Source organism: Syngnathoides biaculeatus, chromosome 6 (genome assembly GCF_019802595.1).
Source record: "Syngnathoides biaculeatus isolate LvHL_M chromosome 6, ASM1980259v1, whole genome shotgun sequence".
In the NCBI taxonomy this organism is placed as follows: domain Eukaryota; kingdom Metazoa; phylum Chordata; class Actinopteri; order Syngnathiformes; family Syngnathidae; genus Syngnathoides; species Syngnathoides biaculeatus.
Genome location: NC_084645.1, coordinates 23,908,406 through 23,928,029, shown reverse-complemented (window position 1 = coordinate 23,928,029; position 19,624 = coordinate 23,908,406). Strand labels below are relative to the sequence as shown.

General features: G+C 42.6%; 3 protein-coding genes across 13 annotated transcripts in view; 2 read left to right on the top strand and 1 right to left on the bottom strand.

The window, feature by feature from the left end:
- Positions 1-2,236, bottom strand: part of LOC133502582 (AP-3 complex subunit beta-2) — a 33,563-nt gene extending 31,327 nt beyond the window's left edge. For 4 of the 7 annotated variants that reach the window (XM_061823566.1, XM_061823570.1, XM_061823568.1 and 1 more), the window contains exon 1: positions 1,976-2,236. In XM_061823566.1, coding sequence (XP_061679550.1) covers positions 1,976-2,088 — 113 coding nt within the window. In that variant the 5' untranslated portion in view covers positions 2,089-2,236. The remainder of the gene's footprint in view (positions 1-1,975) is intronic. The other 3 variants (XM_061823563.1, XM_061823565.1, XM_061823564.1) reach the window with 1 other exon arrangement.
- Positions 2,237-2,999: 763 nt separating this feature from the next.
- Positions 3,000-19,372, top strand: dnai4 (dynein axonemal intermediate chain 4). 3 transcript variants are annotated; one of them, XM_061822462.1, is made up of 18 exons: positions 3,001-3,168; positions 3,310-3,469; positions 4,828-4,985; positions 6,025-6,128; positions 6,213-6,372; positions 7,861-8,000; positions 8,065-8,214; positions 9,462-9,647; positions 9,723-10,030; positions 10,142-10,222; positions 11,737-11,891; positions 12,009-12,169; positions 13,690-13,811; positions 13,891-13,989; positions 14,054-14,280; positions 14,994-15,147; positions 16,975-17,020; positions 19,236-19,372. In XM_061822462.1, exons 1-18 carry the CDS (start codon positions 3,140-3,142, stop codon positions 19,301-19,303), a joined length of 2,508 nt encoding a protein of 835 aa, XP_061678446.1. In that variant the 5' UTR covers positions 3,001-3,139; the 3' UTR covers positions 19,304-19,372. The 3 variants fall into 3 exon arrangements, with proteins under 3 accessions (XP_061678444.1, XP_061678445.1, XP_061678446.1); XM_061822460.1 differs by having other exon boundaries at positions 3,000-3,168; positions 6,025-6,372; XM_061822461.1 differs by lacking the exons at positions 16,975-17,020; positions 19,236-19,372 and adding an exon at positions 16,031-16,514 and having other exon boundaries at positions 3,000-3,168; positions 6,025-6,372.
- snx22 (sorting nexin 22) overlaps positions 19,317-19,624 on the top strand; it is a 93,411-nt gene continuing 93,103 nt past the window's right edge. For all 3 annotated transcript variants that reach the window (XM_061822472.1, XM_061822473.1, XM_061822471.1), the window contains exon 1: positions 19,317-19,524. In XM_061822472.1, the coding sequence (XP_061678456.1) occupies positions 19,456-19,524 (69 nt within the window). In that variant the 5' untranslated portion in view covers positions 19,317-19,455. The remainder of the gene's footprint in view (positions 19,525-19,624) is intronic.

Sequence of the window (19,624 nt, the reverse complement as noted above, 5' to 3'; positions counted from 1 at the left end):
CTGTTTCCAGTTAACATGTCGACATGTGAAATGTTCCAAACAGGTGTTTGCTGAGCATTCCTCAACTTTCCTGGACTTTTGTTGCCTCTCCTCTCCCAGTTTTTTGGGGGGAACATGTTGCAGGCATCAAATTCAAAATGAGAGAATATATGCTGGAAAAAAGTTTTTCCTGTTTGAATATAAAATATTTGTCATTGCAGTATATTCAATTGCATGTCGCTTGAAAGGGATTTGCAAAACTGCATTGTTTTACATTTACACTTTACACGATATTCCATCTTCGGTGTTCTTCGATGGAAGTGGGGTTTGTGTTTTTTAAACAACTGCTTACTATAATTGTGACTTCACTACTACGTTAGTACTAATTAGTTCTAAACTACAGCCATCCAACTCAACGTGCAATTTGTCGCCAAAAACCCGTCATAAACCGGTCAGCCGTAAACCGTTGTATTTGCTACAGATTTTTTGGGGCCAGCGAGAACAAATTAGCAGGCAATTTCAGGTTTATTCATATACATATGACGGTAAGCCCTTATTTACAGAGGTGTGAGACTAACCTATCCCCCAAATAGCTTAAATCCACAAATAACGGTACTTGACACCCATAGATGCCACAAGATGGCAACAAAGCACTTAAACGGAGATGATCATAAAGCACCAACGCCATACATAAAGCACGTGCACCGACTGCTGTATTCAGTAGTGAAATTATTCACCACAAACTACCGTCATTTAAGGCTGACCTGTTGTATTAGCTAGCGTAAAAAAAAGTAAGTAAGTTTCTTTCGGCGTCGCGACAGCGTGTCATCTCAGATGAACGCACATATGTTTGGCACAATTTTTACGCCGGATGCCCTTCCTGACGCAACCCTTCTCAGGGAGTGGAGGCCCCAGTGGGATACGAACCCACAACCCCTGGTTTACCAAACCAGTGCTCTAACCACTGAGCTACAGGGCCTCTTGTATTAGCTAGCGTACTAGTCTAAATAACACGCAAGCACAAAGTCACGTGACATCACAGGTGGACACACAAATATGGACACTAGTACTTTACACAAGCAGTATGAAGTCATTAAATGCACTTTTTTTTGCAAAGCAACTGGCTTTATTTGAATACTGCATGATTATTGTTTATTAGAGTAAGTTTCTTTCAGCTTGTCTCGTTAGGGGTCACCACAGCGTGACATCTCAGATGAACCCTCACATTTGTTTGGCACAGTTTTAACGCCGGATGCCCTTCCTGACGCAACCCCTCTCGGGGAGTGGAGGCCCCAGTGAGATATGAACTCACGGCCCCTGGTTTACCAAACCAATGCTCTAACCACTGAGCTATGGGGCCTCATTATTATAGTTTATAAATTGTCAAAAAAAATACAGGTAAAGTGTAAAAACAAAGAGGTCAATTTGAAGCTGCATAGGGAGGGAACCAGAAACGTTGGATCACTTTCACTTTTGATGGTGCAAGAGGTGCCTCTAAAGAACACCAGCAAAACACCACCAAGATTCCACCAGGTAGCACCAAATAATTTTATTATTTTGGATCGAGTATAAAAAGCCGGGGATACATGAAATTTTCAGTGGAAAAAAAAACGCGAATGGCGAACCGCGAATAAACGGGGCCTTGTTGTATGTGGGGTTTGAATAGGGTGGCGCTGTCCAATCGGGATGGTGCTGAATAAAATGGAATCCGGGCCTGCTGGTGATTCATTTCAAACTTAACGAACCTTCTTCAGAACACAATTGTAACACGTCCACCAAAGCGAATGCTATATTAATTTTAACTTCTTCCCCTTTTTATAATACCTTGAATGTCCCAGGTCACGACAACAATAATATTCAAGCGAACCGAATCACGACCACCACACAGACAAGATGGTGGGGGGAAGCTCGCTCAACTCGACATTGAAATGACAACAAAAACGCGCATCCGCGACGCGCCGAATGACGTTTGCCTCGGAAGCGAGCCCGGGTGTACCTTTTATAGTCGGAGGAGAAAATCCCACCACTCGCGGGGTCGTGGCCATATTCGGGTTCCCCGACGCTGGAGGAGCCCCCTTTCTCGTCGTTGAATGCCGAGCTGGCGGACATGGCGGCGGCGTTTTCGGGGTCTTCGACCTCCCCCTCGAGGCGACCGAGATTTTTGTTGCGGGTACGGCGGCTGATACGCGGCCCTGGAAGGCGCACTGGCACCGTGTAATCCCTGGGAGGAGGAGGAGGAGGATAATAGTTGGGAGGAAAGGGGGGGGCGTCTGTGCTGCGCTGATCACGTGACAGAGGACGAAGATGAACCCGGAAGTGTTACATCGGATTGGCGCCGTCATTTTATTTACTTCCAAAAAAAAATGTTTGTTCATATGTCCGAATAAAAGTGAAATAGTAATATAGCAAAATTAAACGGGGACTGTTGTCAGAAGAAGAAAAGAAAGAATGAAATATCGTAAAGTGCATTTAAATAAGAAATTGTTCAGACAATGGAGCAGACGAAGGAAAATTAAATTAGTAGCAAGCACTCTCCACCCATAGTTTCCTCCTACAGTTTGCGTATTTTATCCCAAAACAATGGACATATAGTCGTTTAATTATGTATCTATAATTTTAGGAGGACATATCCCGACGATTTGAGATCTTAAAAGTATTTTTAACACTGATATGCCATCAAAATGCAAACCGAAAAGCAGTACCACCAATATGGGGGGACCATGACGTTATCTCCTCTTTAATTATGTATTTTTTTTAATCGATGTACTGAGGACAGTATACCAGAAAAGGTTCAATTAAGAACAAAAAAAACCGTATTTTTTACACTTTTGAACATAGTTTTCCATTGTTTCCTGCTGATTTTTTTTTAATTCTACAAGTATTATTTACTATATTTACTGTTTTGAAAAGTTATCATACAGTCATGGAAAATAGTGTTGTTATTTAATAAAAGAAAAGAAAAACAAGCCATAGCGTTATTTTTGCTGCAGATTTTACGCATGCGCAGTGTTGCTTTTTCAACTTCCTTGGTGTTGTCGTGGCAACGGGACTAACAAGCCTTGTAAAAAAACATAACAAAAGCACGCAGCGTCAACTCACAAGACATCTCAAATTTAGGCTGAAGCTGTTGGTGGTGATAAAAAAAAATAAAAAAAGAAATATGAAGCGGAATAGTTCAACATTAACGGCGTATGTACACAATATTTCCATGTTTGGCCAGCTGTTCAACTAGCAAACGAAACTCGCGGCTAATGCTAACCACACCGATTCTGCGTCTTGCTTTCCCCAGCTTTTTTTATTATTATTATTTTTTTTTTTTTTGTCTTCTAGCTCCTCTCGAATGATGAAACGATCCACGTCGGGGATGCAGCGAGTCCTCCAGAGTTCGAGGTACACGGGCAGCTTCACGGGTTTCCAGAGCCGAAAAGGCTCCCGGATGCTCTCAGACAGTAAAATGGGAAGAGGCATCGTGCATAGGAAAGCTATCCGGGTAACTTCGAAGTTCTACATGTTACCAAAAGTCTAAATTTTTACATTACAGTATTTCTTTATGTCTTGTTTCTCACAATTTTGGTTAATTTAAAAAAAAAAAAAATACAAGCGGTCACTGACAACAAAACATGGCTGTGGGAGTGAATATTTATCACGTTCATTCATTGATATCAATAAAATAAATTGGAACCTTTTAAATTGTGCATTGTGTTCACATTATTTCAACAAATGCACTAAAATTTTATCAGAGCAATTATAAATATATCACATTATTTGATGAAATCAAGCTCTAACACATCACTTAAAGAAGTAAAATTACACTGTATTATTTGTGGGAATACTAAACTAAAATCACAATATTTTTCACATTTATATTAGTCATATTTATCACTACCATCAAGTATTTGTGGAGAGAAAAATTACTGTCACATTATTATTTTAGGAGATAAAATAGACAATCACATAATTTGAGGCAATAACTGTACTAGCAATTATTTGACAAAATAAAAATATATTATTTGAGAAAAAGAAGATTAATTGGGGAGGTTAAAATGTAACCCTAACCCATCACCTTCTTTAATAAATAAGAAATATGATGACATTATAATTTTAGGAATGAATATATGTCCACAATATTTGACGTAAAATGCATTACCACAGTGTTATTTAAATACATAAAAATATACTGTGACTTTGCCTATGACAGTATAAAGCACGATTAGATTACAATTTCAGGAAAAAAAAAATCGGTGCACATAATTTGGGGAAGTAAAAATGTACTGTTACATTGTTTGAGGAAATAAAAATCCAGCATGCTATTTGCTATTATTATTTATGCAAACAATGAACAACAATCACATTACTTAAGGAAATGAAAAAAAACTTAAAAATTAAATATTATTACTTGAGGAATTAAAATCCGCAATCCCAAATTTGAGCAAATAAAATTTTGCTACGACATTATTTGAGGAAGTAAAAATCTAACACGTTATTATTTGAGGAACCAACTATCAAATTTATTCTTTGCCGAAATAAAAATGCGCTATCACGTCGAGAAATAAAAATAACTCACATATGCGTGATAATGATGATGACTATTATCTGAGGATATAAAAACATTGATGAGGAGATAAACATAACTCACACATAAATTATTATGATTTGAGCAAATGCAAATATGTCAGATTGTTTGAGGAACTCCACTAATATAATATTATTATTTAAAAAGCAAATATACCTTACGTAAATGTCGATAAGGAAGACGTCGCAACGAGGCAGTCAGATGATGACGCTGCTCACAAGTCACGTTGAATGTGAGACGCACGCACACGACCGACCGCGTCGTTTTCGTCGCAGGTGCTGGATGAAGACGGCAACGACGTGACGCCGCGGCCGCTGTACGAGCCCGAGCCCAAGGACCCGCACGCCAAGCCGCAGAGATTCTTTTTTGACGATTTCTACGCCAGATGGGACACCTCCAAATCTTCCTCCTTCTCCAATGTGCCCTCTTCCGGGTAACAAGTCGTCACGCGTGCTGGCCAGTTCGAGGTTTAATATAGTAAATTATTTTGACTGGTTTGGGACACACACACACACACACACACAAACAATAAAACAGATATCCAAAACATTACTAAAAGATGAAATAGAAAAAAACTATTCCATTATTGTTGGAGGAAATTTGCTATGGTATTATTTGAAACAATATGAAGTGCTATACATGGTCTGCGACAATTGTGAGGATAAGTGGCTAAGAAAATGAAGTGCTGTACAATTATTATTCAAGCAAATAAAATGTACAATACCATTGTTATTTATCCATCCATTTTTTTTGCCGCTTATCCTCACGGGGATTGCGGGGAATGCTGGAGCCTATCCCAGCTGTCAACTGGCAGGTCGCCAGCCAATCGCAGAGCACATCAAGACAAACAACCACACTCACAATCACACCTATGGGCAATTTAGAGTGTCCAATTAACGTCGCATGTTTTTGGGATGTGCGAGGAAACCAGAGTGGCCGGAGAAAACCCACGCAGGCACGGGGAGAACATGCAAACCCCACACAGGCAGGGTCGGGATCAAACCCGGGACCTCTGACCTGTGAGGCCAACGCTTCACCAGCTGAGTCACCGTGCCGCCCCTAACACAGTTTATTTGATAGAAATTAAAAAATATTATGGCGGTATTTGAGGGCATAAGACCAACTGCCATGTTTCAGTTGAGAAAGTAAGAACATCAGCAGCACGATGGAGCAGCTAGAAAACGTCGGCCTCACAGTTCTGAGGACCCGGGTTCGATCCCGGCCCTCCCTGTGTGGAGTTTGCATGTTCTCCCCGTGCCTGCGTGGGTTTCCTCCCACATCCCAAAAACATGCAACATTAATTGGACACTCTAAATTGCCCCTTGGTGTGATTGTGAGTGCGGCTGTTTGTCTCCATGCGCTCCAGCACTCCCTTGTGAGGATAAGCGGCTAAGAAAATGCACGAATGCAAAGTAAGAATATGTATTTTGCGGGCACGTTCCACATGTCTTTCTTCCTTGCGTTCGTTCCAGGTTAGGTATGTGGAGCAGCAGCCTCGCCAGCATGTCGACCCGAGTGTCCCTCGCCTCCCAAAGCGCTGTGGGCTTCATCAAGGTGGACAGCGGCCAGCCGCCCGGTGTGACCACTTCTTCCCGATCGGACGGCGTCCCGCGGTGGAGCAGAACTCGATTAACGTTTGCAATTTCGTGTCCCTTTCGAGATTCAACCAGGCAAGCGGTCTCAGGGGGTCAGCCCGCGTCGGACGAGATCGCCTTGGACGAGGTTCTGCACATCTACTTGACCGAGACGGACACCATGGCACTGCTGGATCTGCCCGGCACCTGCATGTCCGAGGAGGCTGAAAACGCACAGGCCGTTAAGTCAGTAGAGGCCTGTTTTTCATTCATTCATTTGGAAAAAATAATTATATAAAAATAAAGTTGTATTTTCATAAAAATAAGACACTTTTACATTTAGAGGAAAGCAACTACCAAAAACAAATATAAAGTTGTAATATGAGGAAAAAGTTAGGAGAATAAAGTTAAAGAGGGAAAAAAAACCATAACATTTTAGCGTGGTGAAGTTGTAGTTTTACAATTAAAAAAACTAAAATTGTAATTAGCTGAAGAAAAAAAATAACTTGTACAAGAACCAATTGGTAGTACAATACTTCCTCGTTTTTTGCGGTTAAAAATAAAAAAATATATATTTTTTTTAATTTAATTTAAATTTAATTACCAGAGCCACCCCCGAAAAGTAAAAGACCGCAAAGTAGGCGTAAATGTTTTTTTTTTTAATTATAGGTCCTTGTCATCCTGCTACAGTTCTGTGCTAATGTATGCTAATGTTTTTTTAAAAATTATTATTAATAATTAATTTTATTTTACATTTTTTTATTTTTTGCTTCACCGGTCATCGTGCCGGGATAGCGCATTGTCTTCCCCCGTAATATAGAGAACAGTACTCTCCTAATGTATGCTGCCATTTTTTTTTTTACTTTATTTTTCTATTTATATTTTCATTTATTTATTTATTTTTATCATGTATTTTTGCTTCATTGGGTTAGCTTCGTTGCTTCATCGCACCGGGGATGGTGCATTGCCTTCGCCCGTAATGTACAGTACATTACCGGCATTTTTTTTTCAAAAATTCTTTACATTTATTTATTTATGTATTTATTTATTTATGCTTAATTGGTCTAGTCCGTCATCCCGGGGATAGCGCAGTCATTGCCTTTCCCCGTAATATACAGTACAGTACTGTCCTAATGTATCCACGCATTTTTTACATTTTTAAAAAATTATTTTTTTATATTTTTTATTTTTGCTCCATTGGTCCATGTTGTCGCGCCGAGGATTGGTACGTAGCAATCCGACATTTTTGTGGGGGGAGGTATGCAAATCCACGATGTACTGAATCCGCAATAGGTGATCCACAAAGAAGAGAGGGATTACTGTCGTAGAAAAAACAAATCCCGAGTTTTGCGGGAATACATTTGAAATGTAAAAAGTGCACGAGAATAACTTATTTTTTCTTTTTGATGAGGTGTGTGCTGACTCACATTTCATATCAGTATGCATGTTCGAAGTGGGTGTGTATACTTGTTCAACCTTATTATCGCCGCTATTTTTAAATCCCTTCTCGATAATTTTTTTTTTCAATCAAGTTCTACCGGTTATAGGTCACATTAACGGGGAAAAAGGTTTTGAATTAATCTTATTTCTCTGCCTAGCATTTGAACACTGGTGTGTAGACTTTTGCCATCAATTGTAAATTAAGAATATCATCACGAATACAATTTCACGAGGATAATCCTAATATGGTGATCGTCAACCCGTACGCGTGTATCGCTTGTGCGCATCTTCCAGGGAGAGTAACGTCCTCTACATCGAGCTGTGCAACAACAGACTGGGCAACGACAAGTACGTAGCGCGAGCCATGCAGACCTTCGTGGGCGCCGCCAAACACAAAAAAGTCCAGAGCGACAAGATTGTCATGCACGATCAAGGTGAGACGGAGACCTCGATCCGCCGTCCGGCCGCTTCATTCGAGTCCGGGTTTTCGTTCGACAGGCACCATCGCCACCATCTGGGAAATCTACGACTCGTTCCACAACGAAGCTCCGAAAGCGGAGAAAGGCGACGACGAGGAGCACGCCGTGGACGCCGGCAGGGATGTGGAGCGGATGCGGAGCGTCAGCAGCATCAGCACGATCAGCACCGGTAACAAACAAAGCAAATAAATACACCTGACCGCCATTTTGTTTGCGTTCCATACGACGCACCAAACTACTTTAGTCACTTCTGCAGTCAGGTATCGACTAGTCGTGATTTTATCTGTGTCAAGTCACTATTCGTATTTTGTACAGTAATTGTGTCATGGTTTAATTTGAGCAATATATTATATTTCTGGAGTACGTAATATTTCATGTTTCTCCTTATCACGTTTGATGTTTCTAGAACACAGGTGTCAAACACGAGGCCCGGGGGCCAAATCTGGCCCGCCGCGTGATTTTATGTGGGCCCGAGAAGGCAAATTAGGAGTATCAACTTCCATGATTTAAAAAAAAAAAAATCTGCTCTAAAGTTTCAAATTGTCATATCATAAATGATAATATTGAGATATTGTAAGCGATATTCTGTGACCGAACAGCAGCAATAGTTAAAAAAAAAAACATTACTCGTGATTTGTGATTACATAACTAGCTCATAAATTTCATCTGTAAATATGATGAGGTGAAAGATTCACATTCATAACGGCCCTCTGATGGAAACTGTAACTACAATGTGGCCCGCGACAAAAATGAGTTCGAAACCCCTGTTCTAGAATCATGTTTGTACTTCAGTCATATTTTTTATTGAGTTATTTTTACTCGAGTCGTGATGTATGTGAGTCACGTTTCATGTTTCTGTTATCATGTTTCTACTTGAGTCATCTTTGTTGCTTGAGTCACGTTTCTAGAGCACAGGTGTCAAACTCAAGGCCTGGGGGCTGCATGATTTTATGTGGCCCGCTGAGGCAAATCACGTGTATCAACTTCCATGATTTTTTTGTTCAAATCTGTAGCAAAATTTCGAATTGTCCTATCATAAATATTACAAGCATTTTTGTCACCATACATAGTTGGAAAAATGCATTACCCTTGATTTCTGATTCCAAAACTAGTTAATAATTTCACATGAATTCGTGCTACTGCTCGAGTCTTGTTTTGCCTACTCGAGTCATAGTTGGTGTTTCTTCTCGAGTCCGGTTTTGTGTTTTTTACTCGAGTTTTCAACTTGAATCCGGGTTACTTCTGGACTGCTTTCAGTTTGTAGCCGTAGTTAGCGTCCAATTAGCAGAAAACGTGCGGTTTTGACAATATCACACCGCGCCGTGTTCCGTATAAAAGGCACAAGTCCGGGGGGGTGGGGAACACCGGACACGGCATGAAAGAGGCTTCCGTTCCCTTTGTCCCGCCTGTGCCCAGTTAGTACCGGCAGCTCCCTGTTTTCCATCAAGATGCAAGGCGGCGACGTGAGCGACGAGCCGGAGCTTCAGGTGATCTTCAAGTCGGAGACGTTCCAACGCAATTTGCTCATCGTGGAACGCTGCCTCGTCGCCAACGTCTTTCAACCCAAGCTGGCCGGTTACAGGAACCTCCCCGAGATAAAAGGTAGTCCGACGCCCGGAGACGTCGGCTTAACTCGTCCGGCCGGGAAGTGAATTAAGTGTGACGATGTGTTTTAAGTCATCTATCCCGGACCTGAGTGTGAGAAGGAGGACAAGGGAGAGGAGGAGGAGGAGGAGGAGGAGGATGGAGAGGAGGAGGGAGAAGAGGGAGAGACGGCGGGGGAGGAGGCGAAGGAGCCGAAAGAGGAGGTGAAGGAGCCAAAGGTGGAAGAGGAGCAGGTGAAGGATGAGGAGGGGAAGGAGGAAGAGGAGGAGGAGGAGGAAGAGGAAGCGGCCGATCCATCTCTGGAACTTCTCTGGACCTTCACTTGCGAGCTCACCAGGGGGCGCAACATCACGTGCTTGACTTGGAACAAACAGAACTCGGTAGGGAAGAGGAAAGGAAGGAGCGCCATTTTGCATTTGTCATATTCAATTCTTCTCAATCTTTGATCTGCGTGTTTGCATGTGTGTGATGCGTTTTTGCTTCCCTGTCAGGATCTGCTCGCAGTCGGCTACGGCGACTTCTGCCCCGGGACACCAGGCCTAATCTGCTGCTGGTCCATCAAAAACTTGAGCGTATGTACTTCATATTCTGCACTCACGACTTGAATCGCGCGATATTCATGCGATATGTTATGTTTCGGCTTGGAAAATGAATGAATGAATATAAAACTTCAGGGACACGCTATCATTTAACTGTCAGAGTGATGTCGGGGCCACAAAATACCATCTTGGGGGCCGCAAATAGTCCGCGGGCTACACGTTTGAGACCCCTGTTCTAGAGTCATATTTCTACCCAAGTCTCTTCTTGATTAATGTTTCTATGTGGGTCTAGTTTTTACTTGAGTCAAGTTGCCATTTGAGTGGGTACTATGTGATTTTTCACATAGTACCCACTCAAGTCCAAGTCCAAGTCCGTATACATGATTTGGAAAATACTGTTACCTCTCACACAACTTTCAAACACATTTATGCTTATTGAACACAACATAAATGTGTTTAAAAGCAAAAAAAAGTTTGGAAAATAATGTCTTGCTGCTTTTGTTGTTTGTTTTTGTCTTGTCTGCAATGGCCGCCAGGGGGCAGTATATCAGAGACATTTGAATACGCAAAGAAGAACTTCACAACTGACTCGGCCGTACTTATTCAGTCATTTAAAGAGCAAAAAATTATATTGTAGGGTAGTCTTATATTACCTGTGTTTGCAGCAGACCACCACATGCCGTTCAATCACCTATTTGCATTTTTCCCATCCATCCATTATCTGATCTGCTTATCCTCACAAGGGTCGTGATTTTTCACATAGTACCCACTTGAGTCATATTTCATGCTTTTGCTTGTGTTTTTTGGGGGATTTGTGGTTCACTATTCTACATGTGTTAGGTTTTTGTGATTAATGTTTCAACTGAGTCATGTTTCTACTTTGCCTGGTTTTCTACTTCATTCATGTTTCATATTTCATCTTGAATTTGATTGATTGGTAGGTTCATCAGCTCCGCACACAACTCCGTAACAGTGCCATTCATATAAAACTTCAATGTCACCGATGGTGTAGTGGTACACACTTAGGCGCGGGCAGCGTGGGATCGATTCCCGCTCAGCGCTGGTGTCGATATCTGCCCTGTGACTGACTGGCGACCAGTTCAGGGTGTAGTCCGCCTTTCGCCCGAAGCTCGCTGGGATGGGCTCCGGCTCTCCTGCGACCCTTGTGAGGATAGGCGACTTGGAAAATGAATGAATGAATACAAGACTTCAGGGCCACACTATCATTTAGTCGCTATAGTAAGGTGGGGGCCACAAAATATCACCGCGGGGGCCGCAAATGGCCCGCGGCCCGCAAGTTTGAGACCCCCCCTGTTCTACAGTCATATTTCTAGTTTCCAAGTCTCTTCTATGGTCACGTTTCTTCTTGATTAATGTTTCTATGCCGGTCTATTTTTGACTTGAGTCTCGTTTTATGTCCATCCATCGATTTTCTTAGCCGGTTATCCTCACAATGGTCGCGGGCAGTGCCGGAGCCTATCCCAGCTGAACCGGATCGGGATCTGGACACAAGCTGACCGGTCGAAAATTTGTCGTTCTGTGCGCAGTGGCCAGAGCGTGTGTACCACTGTCAGAGCAGCATCACGGCGCTGGATTTCTCCTCCACCCACCCGGACAAACTGGCGGTGGGGATGCTTGACGGCACAGTCGCCATCTTCAGCGTGCGCAATCGGGACAGCCACACGTTCCTCGCGAGCAGCTTGTGAGGACGCCGAAACTTCTGCCTCGCTGTGGCCTTTTTTCACATCCAAATGGAATTATGCGACGCATCCCGGGTTGATAGCTCAACTTCCATGTGGTGTATTTTTGTGTTGTGAAGGGATTGCAAAAGGAGGCACGTTCACCCCGTCTGGCAAATCACGTGGGCCAAGCAAGAACTGGGCCTTTCCGAGGAGGACACCGTGGAGTCCATCGTGTCCGTGTCGGAGGACGGACGCGTCCTCAAGTGGCTGCTGTGCAGCCACGGGCTGGAGGGCATCGGTAGGAGACTGTGCCGAATAAACCTCGGCTACACACGTCAAAACTCCCTTCATGGTTAAGTCCAAGTCCGTATACATGATTTGGAAAATACTGTTACCTCTCACACAACTTTAAAACACATTTATGCTTATTAAACACAACATAAATGTGTTTAAAAGCAAAAAAAAGTTTGGAAAATAGTGTCTTGCTGCTTTTGTTGTTTGTTTTTGTCTTGTCTGCAATGGCCGCCAGGGGGCAGTATATCAGAGACATTTGAATACGCAAAGAAGAACTTCACAACTGACTCGGCCGTACTTATTCAGTCATTTAAACAGCAAAAAATTATATTGTCGGGTAGTCTTATATTACCTGTGTTTGCAGCAGACCACCACATGCGGTTCAATCCCCTTTTTGCATTTTTCCCATCCATCCATTATCTGATCTGCTTATCCTCACAAGGGTCGCAGGAGCACCAGAGGCTATATTTGCTTTTTTTTTTTTTAATTTTCGTTTTTGTTCTTTTTGGTTGGGTAAACCAGCAGCAAAAAAGATTATTGGTGGAATTTATTATTTAATTATAATTTAATTAATCAAATTTATTATTTATTCAAGAATATTTTGTCTTTAAAATAAAGTCAAAGTCTGTGGATATTCGCTATCTTTGGATTTTCACTGTTTTCGGTCAGGCGCGGTTCAAATCCTCGGCGACTTGCAGGGCCCTAGAGAATGCGTTGCTGTACTGTTTGTGTTGAAATATTTTCTTAAACTACACCACTGCACAATCATCTTCTTTTCCTTTCGGCTTGTCCCGTTAGGGGTCGCCACAGCGTGTCATCCTACTATATGTGATTCTTTTGACCACGGGGGGGGAAATACACAGCTTGAAGACTGATTTTTGAAAAATTGTTAGCGATCTGAGTTGCGAAGTGAGTTGGGTTTACTACCACCATCGAGCGTGCTCGAGATAAATATTTTCACTTGCAAGACAAAGCAAAAAAAAAAGAACTACCGTAATTTCCAGCCTATAAACCGCGACTTTTTTCACACTCTTTCAACCCTGCGGGTTATGCAGTGATGCGGCTAATTTGTGCATTTTTTTCTAACGGCCGCAAGGGAGAGTTAGAGCGATGGAATATATGTGCCGAAGAAGTGACTTTTACCGGTCTGGCCCTGCGCTAGCGTGTTACTGCCGTGTCTCGATGACTTTTACCAGTATGTTTTTTTTTTTTTTAACCGCCCCTGTTAGCGCGGTGGCACTACCGTTAAACTCTCTGTGTACCATCTTTCTTTGTAAATATCTCGTTTTTCAATGTCGGTTTCAATATGGGCACTTGCGGCTTTTACACAGCTGCGGCCTATGTGTGTACCAAATGGTATTTCCTTTACAAATGTACTGGGTGAGGCTTATAACCAGGTGCGCTCCGTAGGCTGGGAATTACGGTAATAAATGATTTGTTGTTTCCCCAAAACTCGGAAATTGTGTAACCCTCCAGTCCGATAAAATCTCCCTCTGACACACATTTTTGTCCGTCACTTGCCAGACATGCTGGAACTGAGGAGAATCCAAGACGGCATCAAGAAGGCCGAAGGCAACAAAACCAAGAAAGAGGGGATTCTGGTTTCCACCGCGACGCCTGGTCTCTGCGTAGATTTTCACCCCAAAGTAAGTTCAGCGTCCGTCCGCCTCCACGGTTCTGTTTTGTGATCTGAAGACACGATTTCGTTGGTGCCCCCCACCCCAGGATCCCAGCATCTACTTGGCCGGCACGTCAGAGGGCGTGATCCACAAGTGCTCCGTGTCCAACCATCATCATTACTTGGCGCTTTATCAGAAGCATCTTGTAAGTCAGGGACTCCCTGGATTGCGGCGCTTGTTTAGTTCTCACCTCCCGGCCCGTTCCGCAGTGCCCGGTCAACCGAGTGGAATGGTCCCTGTTCAGCCCCGACGTGTTCCTGAGCTGCTCCGCCGACTGGACCATCCAGCTGTGGAAGGAGGACTGCCTGACGCCGGTGATGGGCTTCACCTCCGTCCAGAGTCCCGTGCTTTCCGTCAGATGGTCCCCTCTCTGGCCCTCGGTCTTCGCCTGCGTCAAAAGTGAACAGCTGGAGATTTGGGACCTCAACTCCTCTTTGTGAGTCCCGATTAGTTGGATAGTTTCATGTCTACTCCAGTCAGGTCATTTCACGAGTCATGTTCGACGTTTATACCGGAGTCATCATCTTTCTACCCGAGTCGTGTTTCGACTTGGCAATTTTCACGTCTCCATCAGAATTGTTTGCTGTTTCAATTGGATTCTTATTGGATGTTTCTCAGATTCAGAGTTAGATTGTTACGTAAGTTGTTTCATCTCGGAGATAGGAAAGAAATACTCTACAGCTATGTACAATATGTACAATACAATGACAGAAAAATTAATTCCATACATATTTATACCATGAAAGATGCCAACAAATCAGATCAGAATATCATCTGCGTAGATCACGGTCCAAGGGGATTCCAGTCTAACGCCTATCCATTACTACCGCAAACAGGAAGGGGCTCAGCGCGGATCCCTGATGCACTCCCACCTCCACCTCAAATTCTTCTGACACACCTACGGCACATCTCACCGCTGTTCTGCCCTCATACATGTCCTGCACTATTCTAACATATTTCTCCGCCACATCACACACGCTACGCTACAAGACTTAATTGAAGCAATACCTATGAATCGCCACTAGGTGGTACGCGTTACTGTTCCCCTCGCCGTTATGTGTTAGAGTGAGTACTTTTACCTTACTACTTCTCTTTGCAGGTTTATGAAAGTCACGAATGTTAACAAATGTCACTGCATCCCTCCGGCAGGCTGGACCCGGTCATCGTGGAGCCCGCCGCACGAGGCATCAACATGACGTCCTTCCTCTTCACCAGGACATCAGACTGCATCCTGGTCGGGGACTCCAGCGGACAAGTCAGCTTCTACAGGATCAAGGACCTCAGCGTTGGGCCGGGCAAGACGGTAATGCCGACCACAGCTTTATTTAACAGAGTTCTCCGGATATGTCTCGGTTCGATGATGTGTGGTGGGGGGACAGGCACCAATCTGTCTGTTGCCAAAATCGCGGCTTTATCGCAGAAATCAGCAGTTTATTGTTCTTAACGGGTTCTTGCTGCATACAGCAGTACCACGAGTTCAATTAATTCTTTGACCGTGCCCGTAACCGAAATCATTCAGCTCTCAAACCAACTTTCCCCACTTAAATGAAAGGGAAATCCATTAATCCGTTCCAGCCGACCTACAAAACATCTTTTTTTTGGTAATTTGTTTATTAATAAGAACAATAGAAGTGTATACAATGTTTTAATATCTAAAAAGAGTAATAACAATAATATTACATGACAGATATATATTTTTTTCACTTATCTTTTTTATGGTCCCTTTGTATCTCAGATTTTCACCTGTAGTGGTTGCCACGGAATATTTCTCTCGCGATGAATGGGGGTCCACTCTTATTTTTTTAATACATATATAATATGCTTGGCAGCACGGTGGTTCAGCTGGTAAAGCGTTGGCCTCACAGTTCTGAGGACCCAAGTTCGATCCAGGCCTTACCTGTGTGGAGTTTGCATGTTCTCCCCGTGTCTGCGTGGGTTTTCTCCGGGCACTCCGGTTTTCCTCCCACATCCCAAAAACGTGCAACATTAATTGGATACTCTAAATTGCCCCTCGCTGTGATTTTGAGTGCGACCGTTGTCTGTCTCCATCTGCCCTGCCTGTTGACAACTGGGATAGGCTCCAGCACTCCCCGCAACCCTTGTGAGGATAAGCGCCAAAGAAAATGGATGTATGGATATAATATGCTTGTTATTAACTATATTTTCTTTTTTTTTTCTCCATCCAGGTGCCAAGTTTGAAAGAACTCATTCACTTTCCTTCTAGTAGTTAGTAGTTGGTAACCAACAAAATATGTGTTACTGACATGCCCATAAAAGTATTTATGCTTCATTCAGTGTCTAATGTGTTGCATGTGATCATGAACATGTATGTATAGATATTCCATGTGAATATCAATTACATTGTTTCAAGTTTGTATTGGAGTCGTGTTTCTACTTGATTCTTGTTTCATGTGGGAAATGGAACTTACTACATGACACCCAGTAAAAGGAAGCAGGAATACACATTAATGAGGAGTACATAAAAAATTGATCCACATGTGTGTTGTGGTGTGTCGTCTTTGTACTTAATTGCAGCTGTGCTTCAAGTTTCTACTTGAGACATATTTCATGTTAGTTGGAGTCCTGTCTCTACTTGAGTCCCGCTTTTATTGGAATGTTTTTTCTCCTGGAAATGTTCCATGTTTCCACTAAAGTCCTGTTTCAATCCGATTCACGTGTCTTGTTTCTACCATTTGAGTCACGTTTTCTCTTTTGGGATCCGGCTGTCTCGAATATTCCGCCTTTACAAAAGCGGCGACGCTCACTTTTGGTTATCGCTTGTGAATATCACCGTTTGTGAAGCAGTTGTCGGGTGTTAAAAGTCGGCGGGCCAGGAATGCGTCAGTTAACGCGGTTATTCACGGATGACCGGCTCCTTTCACGCCGAACGAGTGGCCGGGCAGCTGCTTACGTCCACCCGTCGCAAACTGGCATCATGTGGATGTCCGCCCTCACATTCTTCCACATGTCAAAACCCAAAATAGACACCCTTGCTCGTGCAAAGGGGGCCACACGCCCACTTCTCTCTCTCGGTCTAGCACTTGCTCGATGCGTGTCGAAAGCTGTGGTCAGATCACCGCACGTGAACGTAATTTGCATTTGTCACTTTTTTTTTTTTGCCCCCTTACAGTGGAACGACAAGAATGTGAGAAGTACACCGTCCGCAGGAAGTCAAGGTGAAGTAAGCGTACTCGTTTCATGCACACAATAACTGAAATACAGTCGGCAGTGTCCGAGCACTACCGTCTGTCATTTTTTACTTGGATCATCTTTCAATTTTCACGTTTCTACAGAATTTGTTTTTCGATGGAAGTATATTAGTACCACCAGGCAGGGTTACCTCAGGTCAGAACCAAACAGCCAGCCAATCCAGTCACAGTCCGTGACGTCACGTGACTGAGAAAGCGTAACTGGCTGGCTGACGGACACGTGGCTGCCATTCTGCGCCTCCAGCCCCTCAAAACACATTCATTCGTGTGCAGCGGGGGTTGAAGTCACTTGGCATAGACTGAACTAACCTTTGCGCCGACCTGCCCTGGTATAGAGCTCGTGCACGTGACGTCGCCATTTTCACGACGCCATATTGCCGGTCAAACACAGTTGCTCGACATTGTGGGGGACACTGAACCCGGAGGAGAATATTTAACAATACCCGAGACCTGTTGTGTTGTTGGTTGTCACAACAGACGAGACAGATATTCAAAGAGCTCGTTCTATGGAATACCAGCTGAAAAGACCAGAAAAGATTGACTGATTTTGGCAATTAAACATGATGGATGGTGCCCAACCAAAATACACACACGCCTGTGTAGCGATCGCTTCATTTCAGGTAGGAATTATTTTTAATCTCAAATTACGAAGTATTTATCATGTCAAATTGACTCATTTGAGAACAATGTGTATTTTTAAAAAAAAAAAAAAACATCGGTCACAGAGGTTTAACGGAGGTTGATGTGTGGCAGCGATACGCTTCCATGTACAAAGGAGTCATCTCCGTCCTCTTTTTTTTTTCCAATCATAGTTAATGAATGCGAGTTTGTGTAAAACTAGGGCTCATTTATTTAAATATTGGTATTTGTATTGAAAAAATCTGAGTGGCTTCATCACTATTTGGGATTTGTTGTTGATTGAGAACAGATCCAGCGACGAAGTATTTGTATGTGTCCAGACTTTTCTACACTTTCAAACTTTTCTGTGTAGATCTCGACGATTTACTCACCAGATCCAAGTGTAGATCCAGTTATCCAAGACAACCCCAAGCGGGTTAAAAGTCCAATTTCTTATTGGTGATAACATCGACTTCGGCATTAAATATGGGTCCCCTATGTTAAGTGTCTCTCATTTTTCCACCAACCTTCCTTTATTATCACCTTCTAAATGTTTATAGGTATCGGACAAAACTCTGGGCGTCGTGCTATAAAACATATTTGCATTTTGTCTCAACGGACTTAGCGTTAAACAATGCTTTGTTTGACCGACACTTCGGGCCAGTGACGTGATTTCGGTGACGTCGGTGCACGAGCTCTATCGATGGAGCAAATAAATGTATGAAATACTAAAATAAATGTGATGTATTATGGTGCACATTGTAGACATTTATTTGCACAAAGTTTGAAATAGTAAGTGAACGTCTGGGTAACTGAATGTCTGGGTTTTACATCCTAGTTTCGGAAACAAATGTAGTTTTTTTTTTTTTATTGGGAAGTGAAAACTTGGACCTTGGACTACATCGCTCTCACATATTAGTCACACAATTTTTTGGTTATGAACGGAGCCTTCCTTGTGTCATCATTCACATAGTTAAAAAAAATTGCCACACTACTACTATTATCATATGATCTTGGAAAAAAAATTAAGGGACTCAAACTCAAAACCTTTTGGCAGGTATTTTTGACACTTTTCCTCAAATAACTCTAAATTACAGTGTATTCAGGTAGATAGACAGATAGTCTAGGATTGTATATGTGTATAGTAAAATATATAATAAATGCGTATATTTGTATGAAAAGGGATTCAAGAAAAATTATGACTCAAGTGAAAACAATCAGAAGAAATATGACATTTTTTCTACCTTGTTAGCGATACAGAAATTAATTCTAAATGAAACCATATACAAATATGAAACCATATACAAATTTTGTATTCTAAAACTTTTTGTTTCTTATCTGAACTGTTGAAACTCAAAAAAAAAACAACAACAGCAGGTTAACCCAAATGCATCCCTATAAAAAAGTCAATAAAACGTCCATATGCAAATGTTGTACTTTAAGACACCGTCATCATAACTGTTAAATAACAAAACAACAATCGAAAATAAATCTTTTAAGGTTTTGTCGGGAGTTCGTTTCCTGTTTTGTTCCGCTTCACCTTTAATGTCCCGGATGTACGCAGGCTGCCCAATTAGCGTGGAGGTGGGTCGCCCTGCGGCCACACGACTTTGCTGTTCACGCCCACGTTGAGCTCTCCCCGCTCGCCCCCACCCGCAGTGACGACGGCACCGCCGACGAAGACTCGCCGGAACAAATTCGGACGCTTAAGTTGATAAAAAAAAAATAATAATAACAAAAAACAACCGACAGTCTCTCCAAATGCTTTGGCTGAGCCAACGGGAATGTCAATGATACAAGTGACCATTCCATCCACGGAGAGGGAAGTGGACGACGTGGGGAAGTCCAAAAAGGTGAGTGCAGTACTTTTAAATCTCCTTAACTTTTGCTTTTGTTGCCCTTTTGTTTTTGTTCTGCTCGTGTTTTGTGTGTTGTAACAAAGACGAAAACGAA

Bases quoted from the DNA above. Each gene is read 5' to 3' on its own strand.
- dnai4 (XM_061822460.1), top strand. From the start codon at position 3,140: ATGAAGCGGAATAGTTCAACATTAACGGC. The intron at 3,470-4,827 runs GTAACTTCGAAG...TTTTCGTCGCAG, and splicing joins TGCATAGGAAAGCTATCCGG to GTGCTGGATGAAGACGGCAA. The intron at 10,031-10,141 runs GTAGGGAAGAGG...CTTCCCTGTCAG, and splicing joins CTTGGAACAAACAGAACTCG to GATCTGCTCGCAGTCGGCTA.